Here is a 20,642-nt window from a genome sequence, read left to right as displayed (position 1 = left end):
AAAGGGGCCCGGGAAGCCAGCCTGCCACGTGTGCGTTTCAGGGGAAGTGCCATGGGGGGCACTCCCCGGTGTTTAGGGAGCTGATAGGCTCATAGGCAGTGTAGTGCCCGGGTGTGCCGTAGCTGGGGAATCGGCAGAGGGTTGTGCCTGCCAAGGGGAGCCACGCGTCCCAGCCATGAGACCGTGTGAGGGCACGGGAAGAAAATTGGGGGGCGAGGCCCGAAACTTGAGAGGAGACCAACACAGGCGACGGGAATCTGGGTTTTTAGAACCAATAGCTTAAGCGAGAGGCGCTTGTTGAAAGCCCCGGGGGAGTTTAACAGTAAATTGATAGGGTAGATTAAGAAGTGTACCCCTCCGCACCATCCATCCCCTCGCTCTCGTTGTGGGCCGCTGTACCCACTTTGTGTTATAGATCGCTGAACTCTGGGGAGGCCATTCTGAGGCTTCGTTGGGCCTCGACACAGGAAGCTAGCTCTCCCTTATTCCCCTGCGGGAAGGGAACATAGGGGTTGGGAGTAGGCTAGTTGACGATAGGTTAGCTGAACAAGGACGATAAAGGGGGGTTGGGAGACGAATTATAGAAGTAAAAGAGGAAATAAAACAAACAAGAAAATAAGTTGGGGATAAATTGGGCTTGACAAATTAAGGGGGTGGGTATAGACAGTGACAGGCAAAGGCGATAGATGGGAGGGAGACAGTAGGCAGGTCCGAGCCCGCCTTCTGAGTGGCCAGCACCACCGCACTCCCTCCACCAACCTCCACTGCAAGGCCTGTGCCGGTCAACTTCATCGGCTGGCCGTGTTTTGCTTCAAGGCCTGTGCCAGCCACTTCGTCTGCAGCTGCTGTGCTTCAAGGCCTGTGCCAGCCAGTTCGTCTGCCGGCTGTGTTTGCCTGCAGCGGCCTGGTTCTGCAGGCTGTGTTTGCCTGCTGCTTTTGCCATGCCATGCCCACTGCCCTTGTTCGCCAGGCCCGTTCAAGTTTGCTTTGCCCCCCTCTGTTCATTTCCATGTGCGCCAGGATCAAAGCAACAGTTTGCAAGCTGCAAGAACTGCCCTGTTGGCAGCTACAACACGGGCCTGCAGTGGCGGCCCGTGCACCGTGTTTGTGTCCATCCATCCATCCGTTGTGTTCATTGCGTGTGCCACTTGGGCTGGCATGGAGACTGCGTTTGTGCAGCTCATGCACCGTTGTGGTTCACTGGGTTCATTTCAAAAGGGAAGGCCTAGGACTGCGTGTGAGCAGCCGGCCACGTTCCCTGCCACCTGCATTGCTTGAGCCAGAGACTGCATGCGAGCAGCCTGGCTCCATGCTAACTGCTTTCTTTTTGCAGAGTCCATTGATCCTGGGCCATGGTTTAGTGTAAAATTTGTAAGTTAAGGTTAAGATGTACTGTAAATATGAGTGCGCCCCCGGCATGTCTGTCTTAGCGCCGGCAATTTTATTTAAGTTGTCCGTGTGAGTGGGTTTGTTTAGTTAGTTACTCAGCCCTCAGGTTATTTATTTTGGGGACACGAATACCATGAATGTCGCACTCAGGGATCCGTAGGTAAAACGTACTAGGGGAGAACTACACATGATGGCACACGAAAATTTGACGACTCGGGACGAGTGTGTAAAAAGGGGAGGGGGTAGTGTTGTGGTTGAGGAAATTCGCAAACCACCATTCAGGTCGCGTAGGTGAGATATCTCTGTAAGTACATGTGTAGTTAGCCCCAAACCCGTTGTTTAGAGGGAATAAATGTGATTCATTCGGGCTGCGACCCTTTAAGATAGCCGTTTTTCTGTTCTATCTTTATTTTGAACCAACCACGTCTCAACCGCCATCACACAACAACCACCAACCGCAACGCCGCTTCACAACAACAACAACGCCAACAGCCACGACCTTTACCGTCACGGCTCGCTCCCGTAAACATCGCATCACCGCCATTCCAAGCGTCACCGTGGCCAGGGACCGCCACTTTAGACCCTCCACCTCCTTCACCTCTCCTTCTGCGGCCATTCCCGCGCCGCTTGTGGGCACCGAGCGTCAGGCTGTCCTGGCCTCGTACACGGCGCGCGCTGAGCCGCGGGTACAAAGAGCGGCCTTTACGAGGAAAAGTCGGATCAGGAATGATACACGCCCACTTCTGTTCCGTCCTATCAGCAAGCGTGGGGCGATTTGGCCCCGCCTCCAGGCGCGTCGGAGTAGAATTGATATATGCAAATTCGAGGATCAGGGAGGTTCACGCCCACTTTTCCTCCGTCCAATGGGCGAGCGTGGCTCCGCCCCCGAGCCCATCCTGATCCGGAAATTTGCATATGGATTCTCCTGCCATATTATAAAACGCCGAGCGCGGGGCGAATTCAGTCAGTTTCTGTTTCGGGCTTGGGTGAGTTGGAGAGGTGTGGCGGCAGCGGAGTGTGGCAGCAGCAGTCAAGACGGGTCTGGAGGAGAGTCGGTCTGTCGGGGTTCGGAGTCTGTCGGGGAGCTGCAGAGAGGGGAAGCCGGGAATGCGGTCGAGGTCTCAGTGGAGTCGCTCGTCGCGGGACCCAAGCAAGCCAGCTATCCTCTTTCCCCAGAGCATCAACAATTCCTCCCGCGCTGAGATAGTGCGGAAAGGGGGGCCCCGTTCCCACCCCATTCCAAGCAGTGCCAACGAAACCTGCGGAGGAGCGCGGAGTCGGGGCACCGCCGCCACTTTTGCGGCTCATCACAAGACGGGTAGGCTCCACGCGGTCTCGGCCCACAGGCCCGTCTGCCCCCTTGTCGTTGAGGGTGGCCCTTTTCTTTTGCTTTTGAGTATATGTGTTGTCGGCGCCGTCTGTAAAGTAAAACTGTGTAAGTGTTGCCGTGTGCTCGCTTAATCGGTAGTAGATCTGCATTGTTGTGTTTATTTTGTTACATTTGCTTTTGGTGCATAATTGTTGTAATTGTATATGTGTGCTATCCGTGTGCCGCGGAATAAATGTGCCTTATGTTGAACTGTTTTTCCCGTTTCGCTTCATCTTTTCTTTAATTGAATCTCCATCTTACTTCACGTAAAGGGTTGGTAGTGAGCTAAATACGCCCGATAATTAATCGGAACCGTCGAGGTCGACGATATAACACTGCTCGGTTATCCCGATAGTACGGAACGGGTCGCTTAAAGTGGCCCATGTCCGAAGTCGACCTGCGGCGAGGTGCGATCGCCCGGTCTACCCTCCGTGTGGGTACTTAGGTAGGTCGACTTTGGCGAACAACCCTATCTCATGCGGGGGGGCCGATTGGCACGATCGTGGTGAGGCCGAAAGGCCCACCCGTGACTAGTTCCCGGCGTTAGTCCGAGAGGGTCACGACGGAATTGTCCGTCCGGTGGGCAACGTGCCGCGATTCGAGTTACGTGGCCGCTCGCACGCCGGCGGGCGCGAATTCGCAACAATATGTATATATACGTAAATATATACGTATATATATATATATGTATATATACATATATAAATATATATATATATATATGTATATATATACATATATATATATATATATATATATATATATATATATATATATATATATATATATATATATATGTATATGTATATGTATATATATATATATATATATATATATATATATATATATATATATATATATATATATATATATATATATATATATATATATCAAAAACAAAGACCCACTCACATCTCTCACCTGTGAATGGAGGGAATAACCAATTAGCTCTCACCTAATCAATTAACCCAGTTGGCAAGGATCATATAAATAAATGGACTCCTCCCATGACATGTCTTTGCAGCTATGGACGAACTCTGGGAAGGGTTTGAAACAGCAAAGGGCTTGCCTTGGGTAGCCTTTCATGGTTGCTTTCTGCAGCTTTTTGGGCTTGAAGAGCATGGGTGGAGTCGATTTATTTATACATGATGTATATGTTATCAGTGTGTGTTGTCAGGCACCATAACAGAAAATGTGGTGTTGTTCCAAAAAATCTCCCTTGGTGGGAAATGCCAGGTTAGTGGCATGATATCAAAACAAAAGTTCAGGGAATCCAACCAAATTGAGTGGTGAATGCTTCATATGCACATTTTAATGTCATTTTGCTGTTGGTTCTTTTGTTTGGTAGCCATCTTGGATTAATTGTGTTTTAAATGGTCTCATGTATAACCTTCAAAGAACCTATAGAAAATCTAGTTATCGACTTCTACTCACTGATAAAGGTCGATGACTTCTTCTAGTCTGAGCAGTGTCAGACAGCTGTTAAGCTTGAGTGAGGGTGAATACAGTCACAAGTTCAATAAGAAGCAAGAGATGGTATATCATCAGTGGGGCAATTTGATGTCGTGTCCACAAAATAATATGATCCACTTTAAGACTGGTGTCATAAAAGGCCAGTGCCCGTGGGAATATGCTGCTCACCAAAATGGTTTTGATGACAGTCGTCCCCAAAGAAGATAGAGGTTTAAAGCAGTGAAAGGAGCGAAAACCCACTGAAGATAGAGCTGTGAGCTTTCTTCCTCTATACCAGCTTTGTACCATGCGGAACGTGGTACGAAGTTGCGGCTACAGAGAGCAAAAGTGCTGCCGGAGGAAAGAATCACAAACAGACACGTGGTACGAAACTCTGTGAGTCAAGAGAGGAAATGCGGTGCTGAAGATAGGGATGCGAATGCGGTTAAACTACAGTGAAACTCAAGTCCATGAGTCATTTTCACGACGGTGTAAATCGCAAGTCATCAGACAGAAAAATGTTGTCACACTTCCGTTCAGGCCTTCCTCCCCGCTCGTTCCCCGAGGGGGAGCTCCAAGAGCTCGATAGTAGTGTGGGGCAAAATGATTGGTTCAAAACCAGATTAAAAAATAACATGCCAACACTACTGTTATTGGTTGGACAAGTAATGTAAATGGAAGTACATGATGTAAAAGTACGAACAAGTTGGCACCGACGAAAAGTACACTACAAACCTGAATACTTGTTTGGAAACCACAATGGTGTCCATCGCAAATTAAATAATAATGCCTATTTCGACAATAAAACTGGTTTTTTTTGGTTGTTATATTTCAATAGATTTGTCATTATGGCAGTCTCAAAAATGCTAAATTTGAAGTCATCTGTTGGTTCCTTCTTTCATTGTTCAGTATCCTCAATGGAAGTCTTCATTTATAAGATTCATTATCGGCAGCATTATCATAAGGATAATCATTACTACAAGAGTAAGTCAATAGATAAAGTGAATAAAGTCATTAATAGTGCAGGTGTGTTAAACAATTGCATCACTAGCATAACCCGCGCTCTGTGCGACATGTTGGGGTGGGTGTGTTTGAGTAAGGAACTGATGCAGAGTATCAGTAGTAATTTTACTTTAATGCAATAAGTGGAATACGATTTCACTGTTTCAGAAACATTTTATTTACTTTTTTTGTACCATGCACCTCAAATGGTCTTTGAGATAATGTAAGCCGAATATCATGTTACTTGAGCGCAGAACAAAGTCTAAGATAGCGCGACACGAAACCACAAACTCGGAAATAATATATAAGATGTGTAATATTTCAGCAGCACGCGCGAATCATTTGTTGACTACTTAGTACCTGATTATCTGCATGTGCCACTAATAATTATGTGGAAAGTTGGCTGTCCCAGTACAAGAGTGCATCGTTACTGAGCAGTGAAGAGTCATGAGGTTTTTGCTTCATGAAAGGGTCAAACCCATGTGACATACTTATATAGTTTGTACCATATTGTACATTCATTCTCCTATGTTGAAGTAAATGTGGACGGATGGTGTGAATGGTTTCATGAAGGACAGCCAAGATGGACGAGTCCTATGTGCCGGCAGACACTGCTCGGCTAGGCCATTCATTGTTCATCACAGACACACACTCGTCAGTCCTTTTTGAAACCAGTCACACCACGACTCTCAACACGAAGCACACCCCTTCAATCCAATTATTGATTCTATGGCGAGACACTTCGCTCCTTAAAGGCCTAGTCTGAAAAATTGAGATCAAAGGGGATGACCAGCGAACACACTCTCTCAAAGCATTAAGTGTTTGAGGCTTTTTAAACACTGTGATGCAATATAGAAGCACAGAGCATGAACACATTAATAAAATGAGAGCAAGCTAAAAAAAAAAAAAATGGATATCAACAAAAAAAAGCAAAAAATTTAAGCAGATGATTAAATAACCTGTAAAATGTGAGAATGTATTCAAATAAGAAAAACTGCACAATAAATCATGGCGTGATTATGGAAAGCAGACTACAAGACGATGCCCAGCAATGGTACCTGCTGCTGCAAAGCAGAACGAGCTGAGCCCTCACGTGCTACCTGTCTCTCGCGCTCTGCCACCACCTCCTGTGTGTCACGTAGTGCTGCTTGCAGCTCAGCAATCGTATGCTCCTTCTGCCGTAGCAACTCCTGCATTCCGCACAAAACGTAGGCTGAGAACATTACATTTCAAAAGCAAGCATCTGCTGTTTTTAAAGGTGCCACGTTCTCTTGATCGCAAACTCTGAAAAAACAAGCCCCAACTTACTCTCATCTCAGATACAAGGGTGGTTCAAAATTGGCCTGGACCTTTGTTGATAAAAGGCAATCATCTTTCATGCATTTTGTGTTAATAGTGAATACACATTAGATCACAATCAAAGTACACCTTCAGCTAATTGGTTGCCTTATTTCTGAGGTGCGGCTGTGCCAACTATGCAATGCCCAATGTAGTTTAGGGCAGGAAGTTGGATTATGGACAGGGTGCGGGTGACTATTGTCGACTCTTCGCAAAAGAAACACAGTTGAATCTTAAACATCCAGCGGGTAGTGCTAGCAGATAGGTCTCAAGATTAACATCCATCGGAGGGACGGTGTACAATGTGATGCAATGTCTTTCTATCAAGCACAAAACCGGCAGTTTATTACACAGTTAAGGATTGAAGCCAGGCTTGACAAATCAAAAGCAAGTGTGCAACCTCCGGAACATATGGTTGAACAAAACTGCTGGTAACCAATCCCCCAAAATCACATATTCCTAGCTTAAATGCATGTGCTGGAAATCAAAATGGTGGCAAGTTGTAATGTTTGCCTGTCAAGAATACGGTATGCAATAGATTTTATGAACTAAAAGTGGAAAAGAGTACGGCTTTGCACTAAAGGAAGCGACCTGCGACTGGCATTGAGTGTTCGACCATTGTCAGAGCAAAATAATACGAAAGGCCTGATGCTCGAAACATCCACTGCACCTTCTTTCCTTTTGTTATAAACACAAGTTCAGGTAAGAAAATACCTGAAGCCATACCATGTGGTATGTGAATCACCTCTAAACTCACAATTTTTAAGAGAAAGGAGCAAAAGGTCATGGAAGAGCGAGAGAGGATACATTGCCTTACAATGCCTTTTTAAAAATGAAACAGGGCTTTCAGAATGGCTGAGGAAATGATGTCGAGTGGTCATTGGAAGAAAAAAAAAAAAAAAAGAAGAATGTGACACGCATCATTATGCTCGTATTCAAGGAGAACAGGGTGAGATTGTTCTCACCTGCAGTGAAATCAGCTCCGAATAGATGTAAGAGCAATCCACGATATTTCCATCATGAGAGTATATTCTCAATGTTTTCAAAGCAATTGCCAAGTGAGTCCTGTGTTCCAGCAGGAACTGTTCGGATAGGCCATTGTTCATCGCACACACTCGTCAGTCCTTTTCGAAACCAGCACACGACAACTCTCAACACGAAACACACTCTTTCAATCCGTTTATTGATTCGATGGTGAGACACTTAGCTCCTTAAAGGGCTCGTCTTAAAAATTAAAGATCAAAGTGGATGACCATCTAACACTCTCTCTCAAAGCATTAAATGCTTGAGGCTTTTTAACCCTCGATGATGCAATTGCCAAGTGGGGGAATTCATGAATTGCAATTAATTGAGTTCTCAAGAAAAGGTTCTTATGAGAATAGATTCTGGTTTTTGTTTTCTTTATGTATAATATCTGGGCTGGCAAGACAGCAATGAGAAATATGCAACAGCCCTTGAGCTCTCTATCTCGAGCCAGGATTCAAATCTTGATCCACCTATAAACCGTCAACCTGGTGTTTCACATGCAGCGTGAGACATCAATGTTTGGCCATCCATTGGATGGACATTAAGCTGAAGAAATCGTTGAGCAGCAGTGGTTATTCGTGGACGTTGAAGATCCCATAATGTCATTTATGAAGAGGAGAGGAGACTGGGACCATACTCTGTTCAGAGCAATTGTGCTGCTTAAGCAGTCTCCTTGGCTATTGGGCACAATCCTGGACGTGTAGCCATTCCAACACTGTATACCAGCATGCTGGCACTCATTTTGCCGATCTCGGAAGGATGACAGGCCGAGATAATCCCACCTGGGATTAATTCAACAGCTGAGCGGGATTTGAACTCAGGACCCAAGGATCCAAAGCCCGCCACCCGAACCATTAAGCCAACACCAGGCATATTAATGAAGAGTTGATGAGTTATTCGAGGCACCACGGCCAATTTCCAAATTCTTGATCAACTCTCGAGCAGCAACACACACTTGAAAAGCATGTGGTGAGTATGCCAACACTACAAAAAAGAATTATGGAGGCCTTCAAACTTTCCTGAATCGAAAACAACTTGAAGATGATGATCTTAATGATGATGATGATGATGATGATGATGATGCAAGATCTAGGCTCCTTGGCAAGATTGAGACTCATTGACAGAGGGAAAAGGGTAATATACTGAGAGTTGGGCAGTGCATCCAAGGTTACACAAAAAAGCAAGGTAATATGAACAAACTGGAAAAGAGGAAAGAATGAGAGAAAACAACGTAGCCTCTAAGTATTAGGGTTGGGTAAGGTTAAAAGAGCATCATCAGTATGGAAGGAGGATAGTGCATATTTATATATATATATATATATATATATATATATATATATATATATATATATATATATATATATATATATACATATATATATATATATATTTTAATTGAACAACCCTACACAAGGCCAAGAACCACTAAATGTGAAGGGCTACTGAGAAAATGAAGAGGAAAAACAAGCAAAAGCTTCACCCAGTTCTGAAACAAGGAAACCTCTTCACAGGACCACTATGCAGGAATGGGTAACTGGGCCAGGTGGAAAAATTAATTTTCCTGCCCCCATTGTGTGTTCTTTTTACCATCTCCACACTGGATGGCCATTGGCTCCCAAAGGGAGCTCATCCGCCCTTTGCCCGGTGTTGTTTTTAGTCCGACAGAGTGTCACAGTCAACCTCCCCACGAGCAATGTCAGTGAAGGGTGTCAGTTTAGTCGCCGACAACCCAGCCGTGCGGCAGGTAGTACTGGGTTACAAGTTTCCAGTAGCACTTCCAAAAGGCTGACCTGACTTAAAAGCCGACAGGTGGCAGGGTTGGGTCAGGTTAATTGGGGTAACAGATCATCAGCAGGGAAGGAGGATAGCATATGATGGTGCTGTGACATGACATAGGATAGCGCATGATATAGCAGGAAAACTTATGATAGCATATGATGTGCTTCTTTGAAGCCTTGGAGAAAAGATTGCAAATGAAGGATAAACAGGATAAAAGTGGAATTTTAACAAGATTAAAGTGGAATAAAAGACTGGAGGTGTGCAATAAGCTTGAATCGGGAGGTTTTCACAAAAAGGGGGTTACTGTAAGAGCACGTGCATCCTTGGGGAGATGGGGGGGGGAGTCAGAGGGCTGAGAGAGCAGAGGGAGCCAGACTGAAGGAGAGGAGGCAAAAAACAGAAGCCACTGACATGTTTCTGATGTCAGAGCAAGAGGTCTTGTGTCTCAGCCTCGTCAGAGATGTGAATGATGTTGAAAGCTCTGGATTACAGGAGAGACAGATATGATGCTGGGGCACCAGCACATAGGGGAGAGGAGTACCCCAATTGAGTGACTGCCAAAGGTCTTGTAAGCTATGATTAGTTCTGATTTTTAAAGGAATTACTTGGCACAATAGAAGAGTGTCCAGTGTGTAAATGTATTGGGTAACCAGCTTTGCTGTATGATCAACCCAAGAGAGTTCATAGCTGATGGTGAGGCCAAGAAGTACAAGAGACTGAACTGCTTGCAGTGGAAACAGTTCATTTGATGATCCTTCCAGAGTGACAGGGTGATCGTGTGAGATTTGCCTGAATTAAAAGTTATGTTCTATTTTTAAAACCAGAATCGAATCAGTCAAAATCAGCACAGAGTGATGCAGTTGCTGTCTGGCTGTCACTGAATTGGGGATACTTTATGACAGAGTGGAATCATCTAGAACTAGAAGGACGCTCGGAAGAGCGCACAATCTCCGCCATACAATGCCTGATCCACGAGAACATATCGGGCCCAAGTCATTTTTGAAATAGCATGTTATATATCGTTTTTAGCCTTATCTCTCAATGGTGAAGAAACACTTTATAAATTATGATTTTTCTCGTATTCGGATCTGGATACAGATCTTCAACATCCTTGAATCAATTCGTCCTTATCACCACCCAACCTGCCCTCCAAATTTCATCCGGATCCGTCCACAACTTTTTGAGATATCCTGCACACAAACAGACAGACAGACAGAGAGGGGTGAAAACATAACCTCCTTCACCGTTGATGGTGGAGTTAATTACAGCAAAGTAGTCCCAAAAGAAAGCCAGACATAACAACACACACACACACACACACACACACACACACACACACACACACACACACACACGTATATTGTTTCGGCCACGGGTACCGAGTGTTTTATGAGGGGGTTAATTGTCATTTCTTCTCAGAATTGCCGGACCTGGGGCCAGCACTCACAATTAACTTCGTGATACGGTGTGTTGTTTAACAACCACGAACGCCAATCAGGTAACCACGAGTTCCAGTGTCCAGCGTCTAATTTTCCATTTAACTGGAGGTCACGTGGCTTCCTGAACAGGGAGCATGCCCTCGGCAAAGCACCAATCTTATCTTGATTAGATCTTAATTTTGGCTGCCAAATCTGATCTCAGCTTACCAAGGTAGAAGTCGTCGTGCATCCAATAAAATGTCCCAAAATGTGCGAGCATGCCTTGGTCCGCTGCTAGCGTTCTTCTTCGCAGTGCACCCACTCGCAAACAGGCTCAAACACCAATCGACGTCACGTTGTCACCCCCAGGAAGCAGGGACGCCAAGAATCAGGAACGCCAAGAGCAGGTACCGAAGAGAACCAGATAAGAAGGAATGGTCCAACCGTCACCCACCATCAGGAGCAACTGTCACCAACTCACACCAACTGTGACCGACTCACAAATTGTCACCGACTCACCAACTGTCACCAACTCACCAACTGACAGGAAAGCGGTACTCCCATCCTTTGTAAAGGCAATCAGACTGGGCAGAGCCTCAAGCAGACACCAAATCCAGCTTGCTTGTTGGCACATCGTGGCACGTAACCAACCCTCAACCTCGCGATCATCCCTTACTTACCAGAGTGAGATGCAGCCCCAAATCAACACAGGCCTGGCTTGCGATGGCATGTATGGGGTTCTGGATGAATGGCAGAAAGCAGCCATTTGCCAGAATTACCGAGGGAAGCCGTGAAGCGTTCGCTTACAAAACGTCAACAACAACCATCACCTCTCCGTTCAGCCCGACATGAACAAGAGCCACCCAGTGTGGCTCAAACAGGGCGTCAAACGTCGATGGAAAATGGTGGATGTCAAACGTCGATGAAAGAGAGGTGGGTGTTGAGCATCAATGAAAGAGATGTGGGTGAGGTAAATGATCCACAGCTGTATTTGACCATCAGAATAACAGCTCAGGAAAAGCCCGCAGTGTGTTTAATCAAATGTCCTGTAAGTCCAAAGTGTAGACAAAGCGTCCCCCTACCAAGACAATGTGTCCCGATGGAAAGGGGGTAGAACGAGCCTCCATTGGGATAACGGCTATCTCGCATGCATGAATGTGTCATAAAGAGGAAAAGGCCATCCCATAAGAAAAGGAATCTGTTTTATACCCTTCTCCAATGCATCAAAGTGTGAAAATCACACCAGACAAGGGGATGGCTCTATCCTGGACATGCATTTATGGAAATAACTGCCTGAGGACCTAAATATTGTATGCATGAGTCGGATCCAATTCTGAAAAATATATATATATATATATATATATATATATATATATATATATATATATATATATATATATATATATATATATATATATATATATATGGGAAGTCAAAAGTAGCGCCCGATTTCTGTTTTTTCTGCTGTCAGATTCTTCCTGGGAAGTCATGTTGTTAACAATTATCTTGCAGATTATTAATTTTCGTAATTTATTTATTTTTGATTTTGTTTTGCAGGTTATTGCTGCGAGTTTGAAAGTTACTGAATTTGCAACAAATTGAACCATGAATTACCTTTCAATGAATCAACGCATTGCGGCCGTGAAAAATTCCTACAAATGTAATGAACAACGATGGCGGCACGCCGTTTGGCACAGGAATTCGATATTAACCCACCTCAGGGAAGAAACATACAATTGATTGTCAAGAAATTTGAAGCAACAGGGTCGGCAGCCACTGCAAAGAAGTCCGGTCGTCCGAAAACGGCAACAATCCACGGTGCCTTTTACGATCCACGGTGCCATCATCTCGCTTGCTACCCTCATTTCGCTGGCCACAGCGTACCACCGTCTACCCAGCGACTAGTTTTGAGAGCAAAAATCCCGACGTTCGGCTGGACAAACGTGAAAGATGCACCACCATCCACCTGCCAAAGGCCAGACAGGCGCAGCATGTGTGGACCATACTGGAGTCTGGCTGAAACCCAGCCCAGAAAGGCGGACCACGTGAAAGGCCGGTCCAATCGGCATGCTCGGCTCGGACAATGACGTCAGGTTTCGGAAAGGATCCTCCCCGACCTCCGGGTTCTAAAAAGCGCGGACCTCCGTGTAGTTGTTGGTCAAAGTAGGTTGGTCGAAGTTGGTTGGTCAAAGTTGTTTGGTCGAAGTTGGTTGGTTGAGGTGGTTGCGAAAGTCGTTGGGTCGGTTGGGAAGAGAATTGCAAGTTGGTTCGAAGGATAATTGAGAGAGGTTGTTGGGTATTGAAGAAGGAGTAAGGAGAATTGAAGGAGGGATGGAGTCATTGAGAGTGAGTGTTCCTAACACTTGTCCCCGCCGACACGACGTCGAACCGCCCCTTGCTTCTCAACAAACGGCCTGTTGCTCATCTCTTGCCCCCCCCCCCCCTTTGGACTGCGCTCTTCTCCACTCAAGCCCCTCCTGCAGGCATAATCGCCACACGTATGGTTGTGGCCGGACAACTCAACCATTGTCGGGTGCCGCACCACGGAGCATCCCTCCCCTGAAACGCTCAGGTCCCAAGACACTGTAACCTCAACTATCCCCCCCCATCCCCCCCCCCGGCTGCAAAAGTCCTTTTCTTTCGCAATTAAGTTTACTTTGTCTGAGTGTGTGTCTGAGAATGCTGGTGCCTGTCCGTTAAGTAATCCTGTACAAGATCTTTTATTGTTGTGATTGTTGCTTTATTAATCTCACGTCAAGTCTACACTGTGTCTGCTTGGTAAGTTGCTTGTAAAATTTCTGCACCCCACACCTTTCTCATCTTTCCCTGCATTACACCCCAAATAAACCTTTGTTGTGCCACATGCTTTTCCTCGCTTACTTGTTAATAAATAATTCTCATTAGGAATGTTCCCAGCTTGCCTTTGTCTTATCTCCCATTGGTCCAGCATGGTTCGAATCTAAGTTTAGCCGGGTCTTATTCCCGACAATCCATTCCTTCTCACCGGTACGTCCTTGGCAGTGCCGCTCTGCTGCATCCGATCCGGAAAGGAGATCCGATCCAGTGGAGTGATCTGGTTCGGACAAGGCGTACCGAGGGCGTGGTTAATTAGGTAACCCGATTCCATGGGCGGGAGGACCCTCGGTGAATCGGTTGAGTTATTGGCGTCCACGGTCGGTTAAGGCCGAGGTCACATTTGCCACGGCTGCCATGGGGTCTCCAAAATCTACGGCCATTAGCAATTATACGGCGGCCGCAGTATTTCCACGGTCACACAATGTAGCAGTCACATATGTTTTTATTTTTCGGGGAGCAGCACGGCGTATTTATAAATTGTGGAGACCGAAAACGTGGGGTTGCCGTACGGTCTTTGATTTGATGTCGCACGGTGCCTTCGGGCATTCCTGCGGAGGCCATAGAATTTTCAAGGCAGACGCAAGGTACGTCCCCTCTACACACTCAAAGTCTGTCACTGTCTCCAAAATGTCATTTCCCATTTCCCCATCCTAAATCTCGACTAAAATCCCTCTACCTAATCCATTCCACGGGCCCCATGAGGACTTACCCCTGCCCCATGGAGCCGGTCTCGCTAAGCTAACCCTTCCCCCTAGCTAGTGTCATCCTGTGCCCTGGCCAAGGGGATCATCCACCCCTTGACCAGGAATCCTGTTCACCCGAAAGCGAGGCTTGCTGTTTTTGTTTTTTTTTCTCGCGCAGCACCAGCGCGGCAACTCGCAACCTGCGCACCAGCGCGGCAATTCGCAGCCGCGCACCTGTGGCGTGACATCATGGCAGCTGTTCGCGTCCCTCGTCCCTCTTGGACAGTACCATCCGGCAGGGATTCACCCTCATGCCGGATTCCAACCATACCCGCAGCCATGACGTCACCTGGCGCATAAAAAAAAACACAAGCCTCACGTCTGGAGGGGTTCCCCACGCGAACACATGTGCTCTGCCCGTTGGAGCTTAACATACACGCCCGCGTGGAGAACCCGTCCGGTCCAAATCCGTTTACCTGCCTAAACTTTGTCTGTCCGCGGGATCGGCAAATCCACCGCTGGCGTTTCCGGACCGGGTTTCACTCCCGCAAGCGAGCACGTGGCGGCCTCGTGCGTTGCACAGCACGGACCTCGCGCTCGCTGCAGGGTCAACCCGGCACGGTCCTCATTACAACTACGGCCGCTAATCGGCTTTTGTCCCTCTGTCGCCGTTGTCGTCACCATTCCACCCACGCACACCTGCGTGTCACAACGCTGACACACCACTCGATTACATTCACCCCAGGAGACGCGGCTGCATGCTCCCGCATGCCGACTGACATCTCCCTCACACACAGCGACCTTACACACGCTGTCTCCCTCACACTCGGCCGCTCACTCACTCGTGCCATTTCCCTTGCACACACCATTCCACTCACACACGCGGGGGCACTCGCCCGCGCTGTCTCATCCACACACGGCGTGCTGGGAAGCAAGCACTTCGGCACACTTGCCACCACACCACTCACACCTTGCACCACACACACAGGGACAACCACACTGGGGATTTGTGCCACCCCAAGGGTTTCTGGGGCCTCTATACCCCCCAAGCTCTCCGTGCACCTGCCCACAGCACCCGTCCCCTCAACTCCGCGAAGCACGACCGAACTCACCTGGTCGTGATCAGCTTCAAGGGGGCAAACTCCCTCCCCTCGTTCCTGGAGGAGGCCATTCAACTGCTCGCACCGGGTCTCTACCCAGTCCACCAGCTCACCCCCATTATCCTCCACGACCTCTGTGTGTGTGTGTTCGTCTCTAACCCCGTCCAATTCACTCTCTATCTCCCGTGTCTCTGGCAATACTTTCATTTCCTTCTTTGTCTTTGTTACTTCCCTCGTCTCCTTTTTTATTTGTGTCTCCATTATCAGGGCCCGCCCCAATTGTTCCTTCATCTGACGAGTGGCGTCAATCAAGTCCTGCACCACCAACATTGCTCCTTGTGGTGCTATCACACATCCCACCTTATTACGTTGTTCTACTTCCTGGCTCCTTCTGAGTCGTTCCTCCTCTCGGAACTTCCTGAGTTCTTCGTTCTCCCTCTGGAATTTTTCATTCTCAGTGGACTCCAATCTTGCTCCCCGTTTTAGTTGTTCAATTTCCAACTCACATTGTTCCTGTTTCCTGCCCCACAGTTTCTCCTGCTCTTCATTTTCCAATCTCATCGTTTCTTTCAATTGGCTCATTTCCTTCCTGTGCTTCATTCGCTGTTCTCTCATTACCCTTCCGTGTTTCCTCTCCTGTCCTTCCTTCTCCAGTTTCATGGTTTTCTTCATTTGGTTAATCTCCCTTTTGTGTTTCATTCGCTGTTCTTTGTCTATCTCTTCGCACTCCAGCCTTGCCTTTTCTTTCAATTGGTCAACCTCGGCTTCATGTTCCTTTTGTTTTCTATCCCATTGTTCCTCTCATTCTTCCCTCTCCAATCTCCTTGTGTCCTTCAATCTCCTGATTTCTCCTTCCTGCTTCATTCCTTGCTCCTTCACTTTCTCCTCGTATTCCAACCTATTCTTTTCCTTTTGTCGTTCAGTTTCAAATTCATACTCTTTCAGTTTTCTATTCCACTGTCTCTCTTGTTCCTCATTCTGCAATCTCGTTATTTCTTTCAACTGACTGATTTCTTTCTCCTGTCTCATTCGTTCTTCCTTCATTACTCTTTCTTGTTCCTCATTCTTTAATCTGGCCTTCGCTTCCAGCTGTTCAATCTGCTCAGTGTGGTTCCTTAACGTTTCATTCTCCGTTCTCTTCCTTTCCTCTTTTAACATCCTCAGTTCGTCTTTTAATCCTCTTTCTTTGTTTTCATGTTTCAGTAACTCAGAAGTTTTTGTTTCTAATTCCTCCCTCAATTTGCGTGCTTCTTCACTCATTTCATCTCTTCTTTCCACCACTTCCCTCCTCAATTCGTCCCTTTTTTTTTTACTGTATTCATTTAGTTTTTTCTGCCATTCCTTTCCCATTCTTATCTCCCCTTCCAGGATTTCTCTTTTAAACTGGCTTGCCCTTACCTCTGGCTTCAGTAGTTCCAATTCCCCATCTTGTTTGCGTTTTTCCTTTTCGAGCTTTGTTTTCCTTTCTCCTTCCTCCCTCAATTCTCCCTGCAGTTCTTCGAACTGTTCTGACTTTTCCAGCAATTCCTCCGTCCTTTCCTCGAGCTGTCTCTCTCCTCTTTTTATCTTCCGTTCTAGGATTTCTCTTTCCTGATTGCCTGTTCTTATCTCTTGCTTCAATTGTTCCAACTTCCCATCGTGTTCACATTTTTTCTCTTCCAACTGTATTTCGCTCATTCTCCCCTCCAGTTCTTTGAACCGCCTTGCTTCCTCCAATAATTTTTCCATTAGTTGTTTTACTTCCAAGTCGTGCTCCTTTTGTTTCTTTTCGAGCTCGGTTTTCCATTCTTCCTCCCATTGTTTCCTATCCTGGGAGATACCAATCTGCTGTTCCTCTATTCTTTTGTTCAGTTTGCTCTTCGCATATTCCAACTGACGGGTATAAAACATAACCAAATTCTTTTTCCCACATAGTTTGTCGACTCTGTTGGCCAAGTCATGTTTTTGCCACCGAATTCGTTCCAGTAAATCGTCCAATCGCTGTGTCCCCCAGTACACGTAATTTTTCTGAAGCTCGTCTGCGTGCCGTTGTGACTCGTCCACTCCACTTTGCACCTCCTCGATATATTCTTCATAACACTTCACCTTTCCAAGACATCCTCCAATTGTGCCTGAAGCCTGCCAATGCTCGCATAGTCATCCTGCCACGCCTGCCATGGCACATGCCGTGACCACATGGTTTGAACCGGTGACTGGGAGCTCACGCCTCGTGCTGTGCCGTTAGTTGTGCTATTAATATCAGCCCGCTCCGTGCTACGCTGACGTGCGATCGCGCTGCCATTGTGCGACTCTGTTTGCCGGCAAAGTTCGTGCTCAAGCCGCTCCCACTGACCACAGTTCGTGGTGGGGTTATAATTATAAAAAGAACCGACCTGAGCCATGGATCCTACAATTCTACACATATACATTTCTACCCCCAGCACCCGCTCACCTTGAGACGCCATCTTATTTCTCGTAAGGGGTTAATTTAAATCGCTCGTAATTTGAAGGGAATCGGGGGTCGCTCCTCTCACCCTTGGACCGATTCCCGTGAATTTAGCTGGAGACAGGAGAGTTTGTTTTCCCGCTCTCTGACACCAGTGTCGCGAATTCGTACCCGCCGGCGTGTGATCGGCCACGTGACTCGAATCGCGGCACGTCACCCACCAGACGGACAATTCTGTCGTGACCCTCTCGGACTGACGCCGGGAGCTAGTCACGGGTGGGCCTTTCGGCCTCACCACGATCGTGCCAATCGGCCCCCTGCGTGGGATAGGGTTGCTCGCCAAACTCGACCTACCTAAGTATCCACGCGGATGGTAAACTGGGCGATCGCACCTCGCCGCAGGTCGACTCCGGACACAGGCCGCTTAAGGGGTCCATTCCGTGCTATCGGGATAACCGAGCGGTGTTATCTTCGGCCTCGACGGTTCCGATTAATTATCAGGCGTATTCAGCCCATGACGAACCCCTTACGTGAAGCAAGATGGAGATTCAAACGAAGGAAAGGACGCAGCGAAACGGGGAACAATCGGACAAGCACATTTAAGACGGAAGCATGGAAGGCACGTATATTACAGTCACAGGGATACAATAAAAGCAATACACGTATTTACAATCACCGTAAAGAAACACAAGCAAGGAACAATGCAGAGCTACAACCAAATATGATTTACTACACAGAACACTTATACAATTTTACTTCACCAGACTGGCGCCACACACACGTTTACACAGAACCCAAAAGAAATGGAAGTCGCGACTTCCCTGAGCGTGTCGAGTCCCTCTCCGATGTCCGTCGACGTGGTCCCGCCTGGCCGCGACTCCATGCCCGAGCGTGGTAGGCGAGGCCTCTCCAGCGTGCCTCGCGCCTGCACGTGTTGGCTACTCGACGCCACGGACCGAGTGTTCGGCGCTATCCCAGCGCGGATGGGGGGGGGGGAGAAACGTGGATGCCCGAAGTCGGGAGAGGGGAATGGCGGACACTCCTTCCTGCCAGCGGGGTCTTGCAACTGCCCCAAAAAAGACCCTACTCGCGGCCACCAGGACGAGCGAGCTGGAAGACGAGAGCAACCACGAAGCAAGTATATCCACCGAGCAAAAGCATCCACCCAGCAAGAGCATCCACCAAACTACTTCCCCCGTCTCCGACTTTTATATCCTCGGAGCTCCGCCCTGTTGCTCCGCCCCGTTCTTTGCTCAACCCCCCTTCGATGCGCTTCGAGAAAGGTCTCGAAGAGGGGCGTTCCTCCTCCTTGGCCGCGTCACACCGTGCATCCACGAATCGAGCGCCAGCTGCCCTTCCCTCGCTTCTCTCCCCTCACACCAAGTGCGGAGAAGAATGGCGCAAAAAGCCCACCGAGAGTCCTCGTTGGTTTTTGTTTGAAATAAAAGAGAGAGAAAGAAAAACGACTGACTCAAAGCGTCACAGCCCGAATGAATCACATTTATTTCCTCTAAACAACGGGTTTGGGGCTAACTTCACATGTACTTAAGAGATATCTCACCTACGGGACCTGAATGGTGGTTTGCGAATTTGCACAGGTCAGGTAGGTCAGGTATGGGAGCATGTGCCAGAACAGCGCGTCGCTGCGTCCACTTTCCGCCGGTACTCCAGGGGCCTCCGTCTGGCCATCCCCCAGGCAGATTCCAGGCCCATCCCCATCTCCTTGAGATGATGGTCAACGTGCTGCAACCATGAGGCACGTGGTCGACCCACTGGCCTCCTCCACTCATGAGACTCCCTCGCTGAGAGAATCTGGTGAGCAGGATCAGCGTCAGGAAAACGAGCCACATGTCCATACAGCCGCAACTGACGCTCACGGACTATGCAGGTAACAAATCTCATCCGAGTCTCTCTCAGCAACCGCTCGTTGGACACAAAATCCGACCAGCGATAGCCAAGGATTCTCCGAAGACACCTGGTACCAAAGGAATTAAGTCTCCGTCTCAGATCCTTGGTCAGAGTCCAAGTCTCGCACCCATAGAGCAAGACTGGAAGTACCAAGGACCTGAAGACTTGGACTTTTGTCCTACCGCACAGGTACCGGCAGCGCCACACCCTATGATCCAGTGAATCCATGACTGCCCAGGCCCGACCCATTCGTCTATTGACCTCTGACTCGCAGCCAGCAGAGACATGAATATCACTGCCAAGGTAAGTGAATCTCTCCACGACCTCAACATCCTCACCACAAACAGACACAGACAGGACAGCAGCATCCAATATGTCACCGAAAGCCTGGATCTTAGTTTTGACCCAAGAACCCCGTAATCCCAGCGGCTCCGACTCCTCATTCAGCACCTCGAGGGCCCCCAAAAGGATGTCTAAAGTCTCCGCAAAGTTGACTGCATCATCTGCAAAATCAAGGTCCGAGATCTTGACATTCCCAAACGATGCACCGCAACTTGATCTCTCCGACATCCTCCCTAAAATCCAGTCCATACAAGTGCTGAAAAGTGTGGGGGCAAGCACACATCCCTGATGAACTCCAGTAACAACTGGAAATAAGTCAGAGATGGTACCACCACACTTCACAGCACTCTCAGTACCAGAGTAGAGTTCAGACATCAGATCGATCAGTTTTGGTGGCACCCCACAAAGACCAGGAATCCTCCAGAGGACATCCAGATTCACTGAATCAAACGCTTTACAGAGATCAACATAGGCTGCAAGCAGCTCCTGCCGAAACTCGTCTGCGTTCGGTGAGGACACGAAGGGCAAGGATACGGTCAATCATTGACCTCTTTG

At 47.6% G+C, this 20,642-nt stretch overlaps 1 protein-coding gene across 4 annotated transcripts in view; it reads right to left on the bottom strand.

The window, feature by feature from the left end:
- Positions 1–20,642, bottom strand: part of LOC147008854 (ERC protein 2-like) — a 498,963-nt gene that overhangs the window by 258,152 nt on the left and 220,169 nt on the right. For 3 of the 4 annotated variants that reach the window (XM_085864633.1, XM_085864635.1, XM_085864634.1), the window contains exon 16: positions 6,271–6,402. In XM_085864633.1, coding sequence (XP_085720759.1) covers positions 6,271–6,402 — 132 coding nt within the window. The remainder of the gene's footprint in view (positions 1–6,270; positions 6,403–20,642) is intronic. The other variant, XM_085864636.1, reaches the window with a different exon arrangement.

The sequence above is a fragment of the Eptatretus burgeri genome, chromosome 18, assembly GCF_056783735.1.
Source record: "Eptatretus burgeri isolate ZD-2024b chromosome 18, Ebu_testis_v1, whole genome shotgun sequence".
In the NCBI taxonomy this organism is placed as follows: domain Eukaryota; kingdom Metazoa; phylum Chordata; class Myxini; order Myxiniformes; family Myxinidae; genus Eptatretus; species Eptatretus burgeri.
Note: the sequence above shows the minus strand (reverse complement) of the source record. Positions and strands in the feature narration are given on the sequence as shown.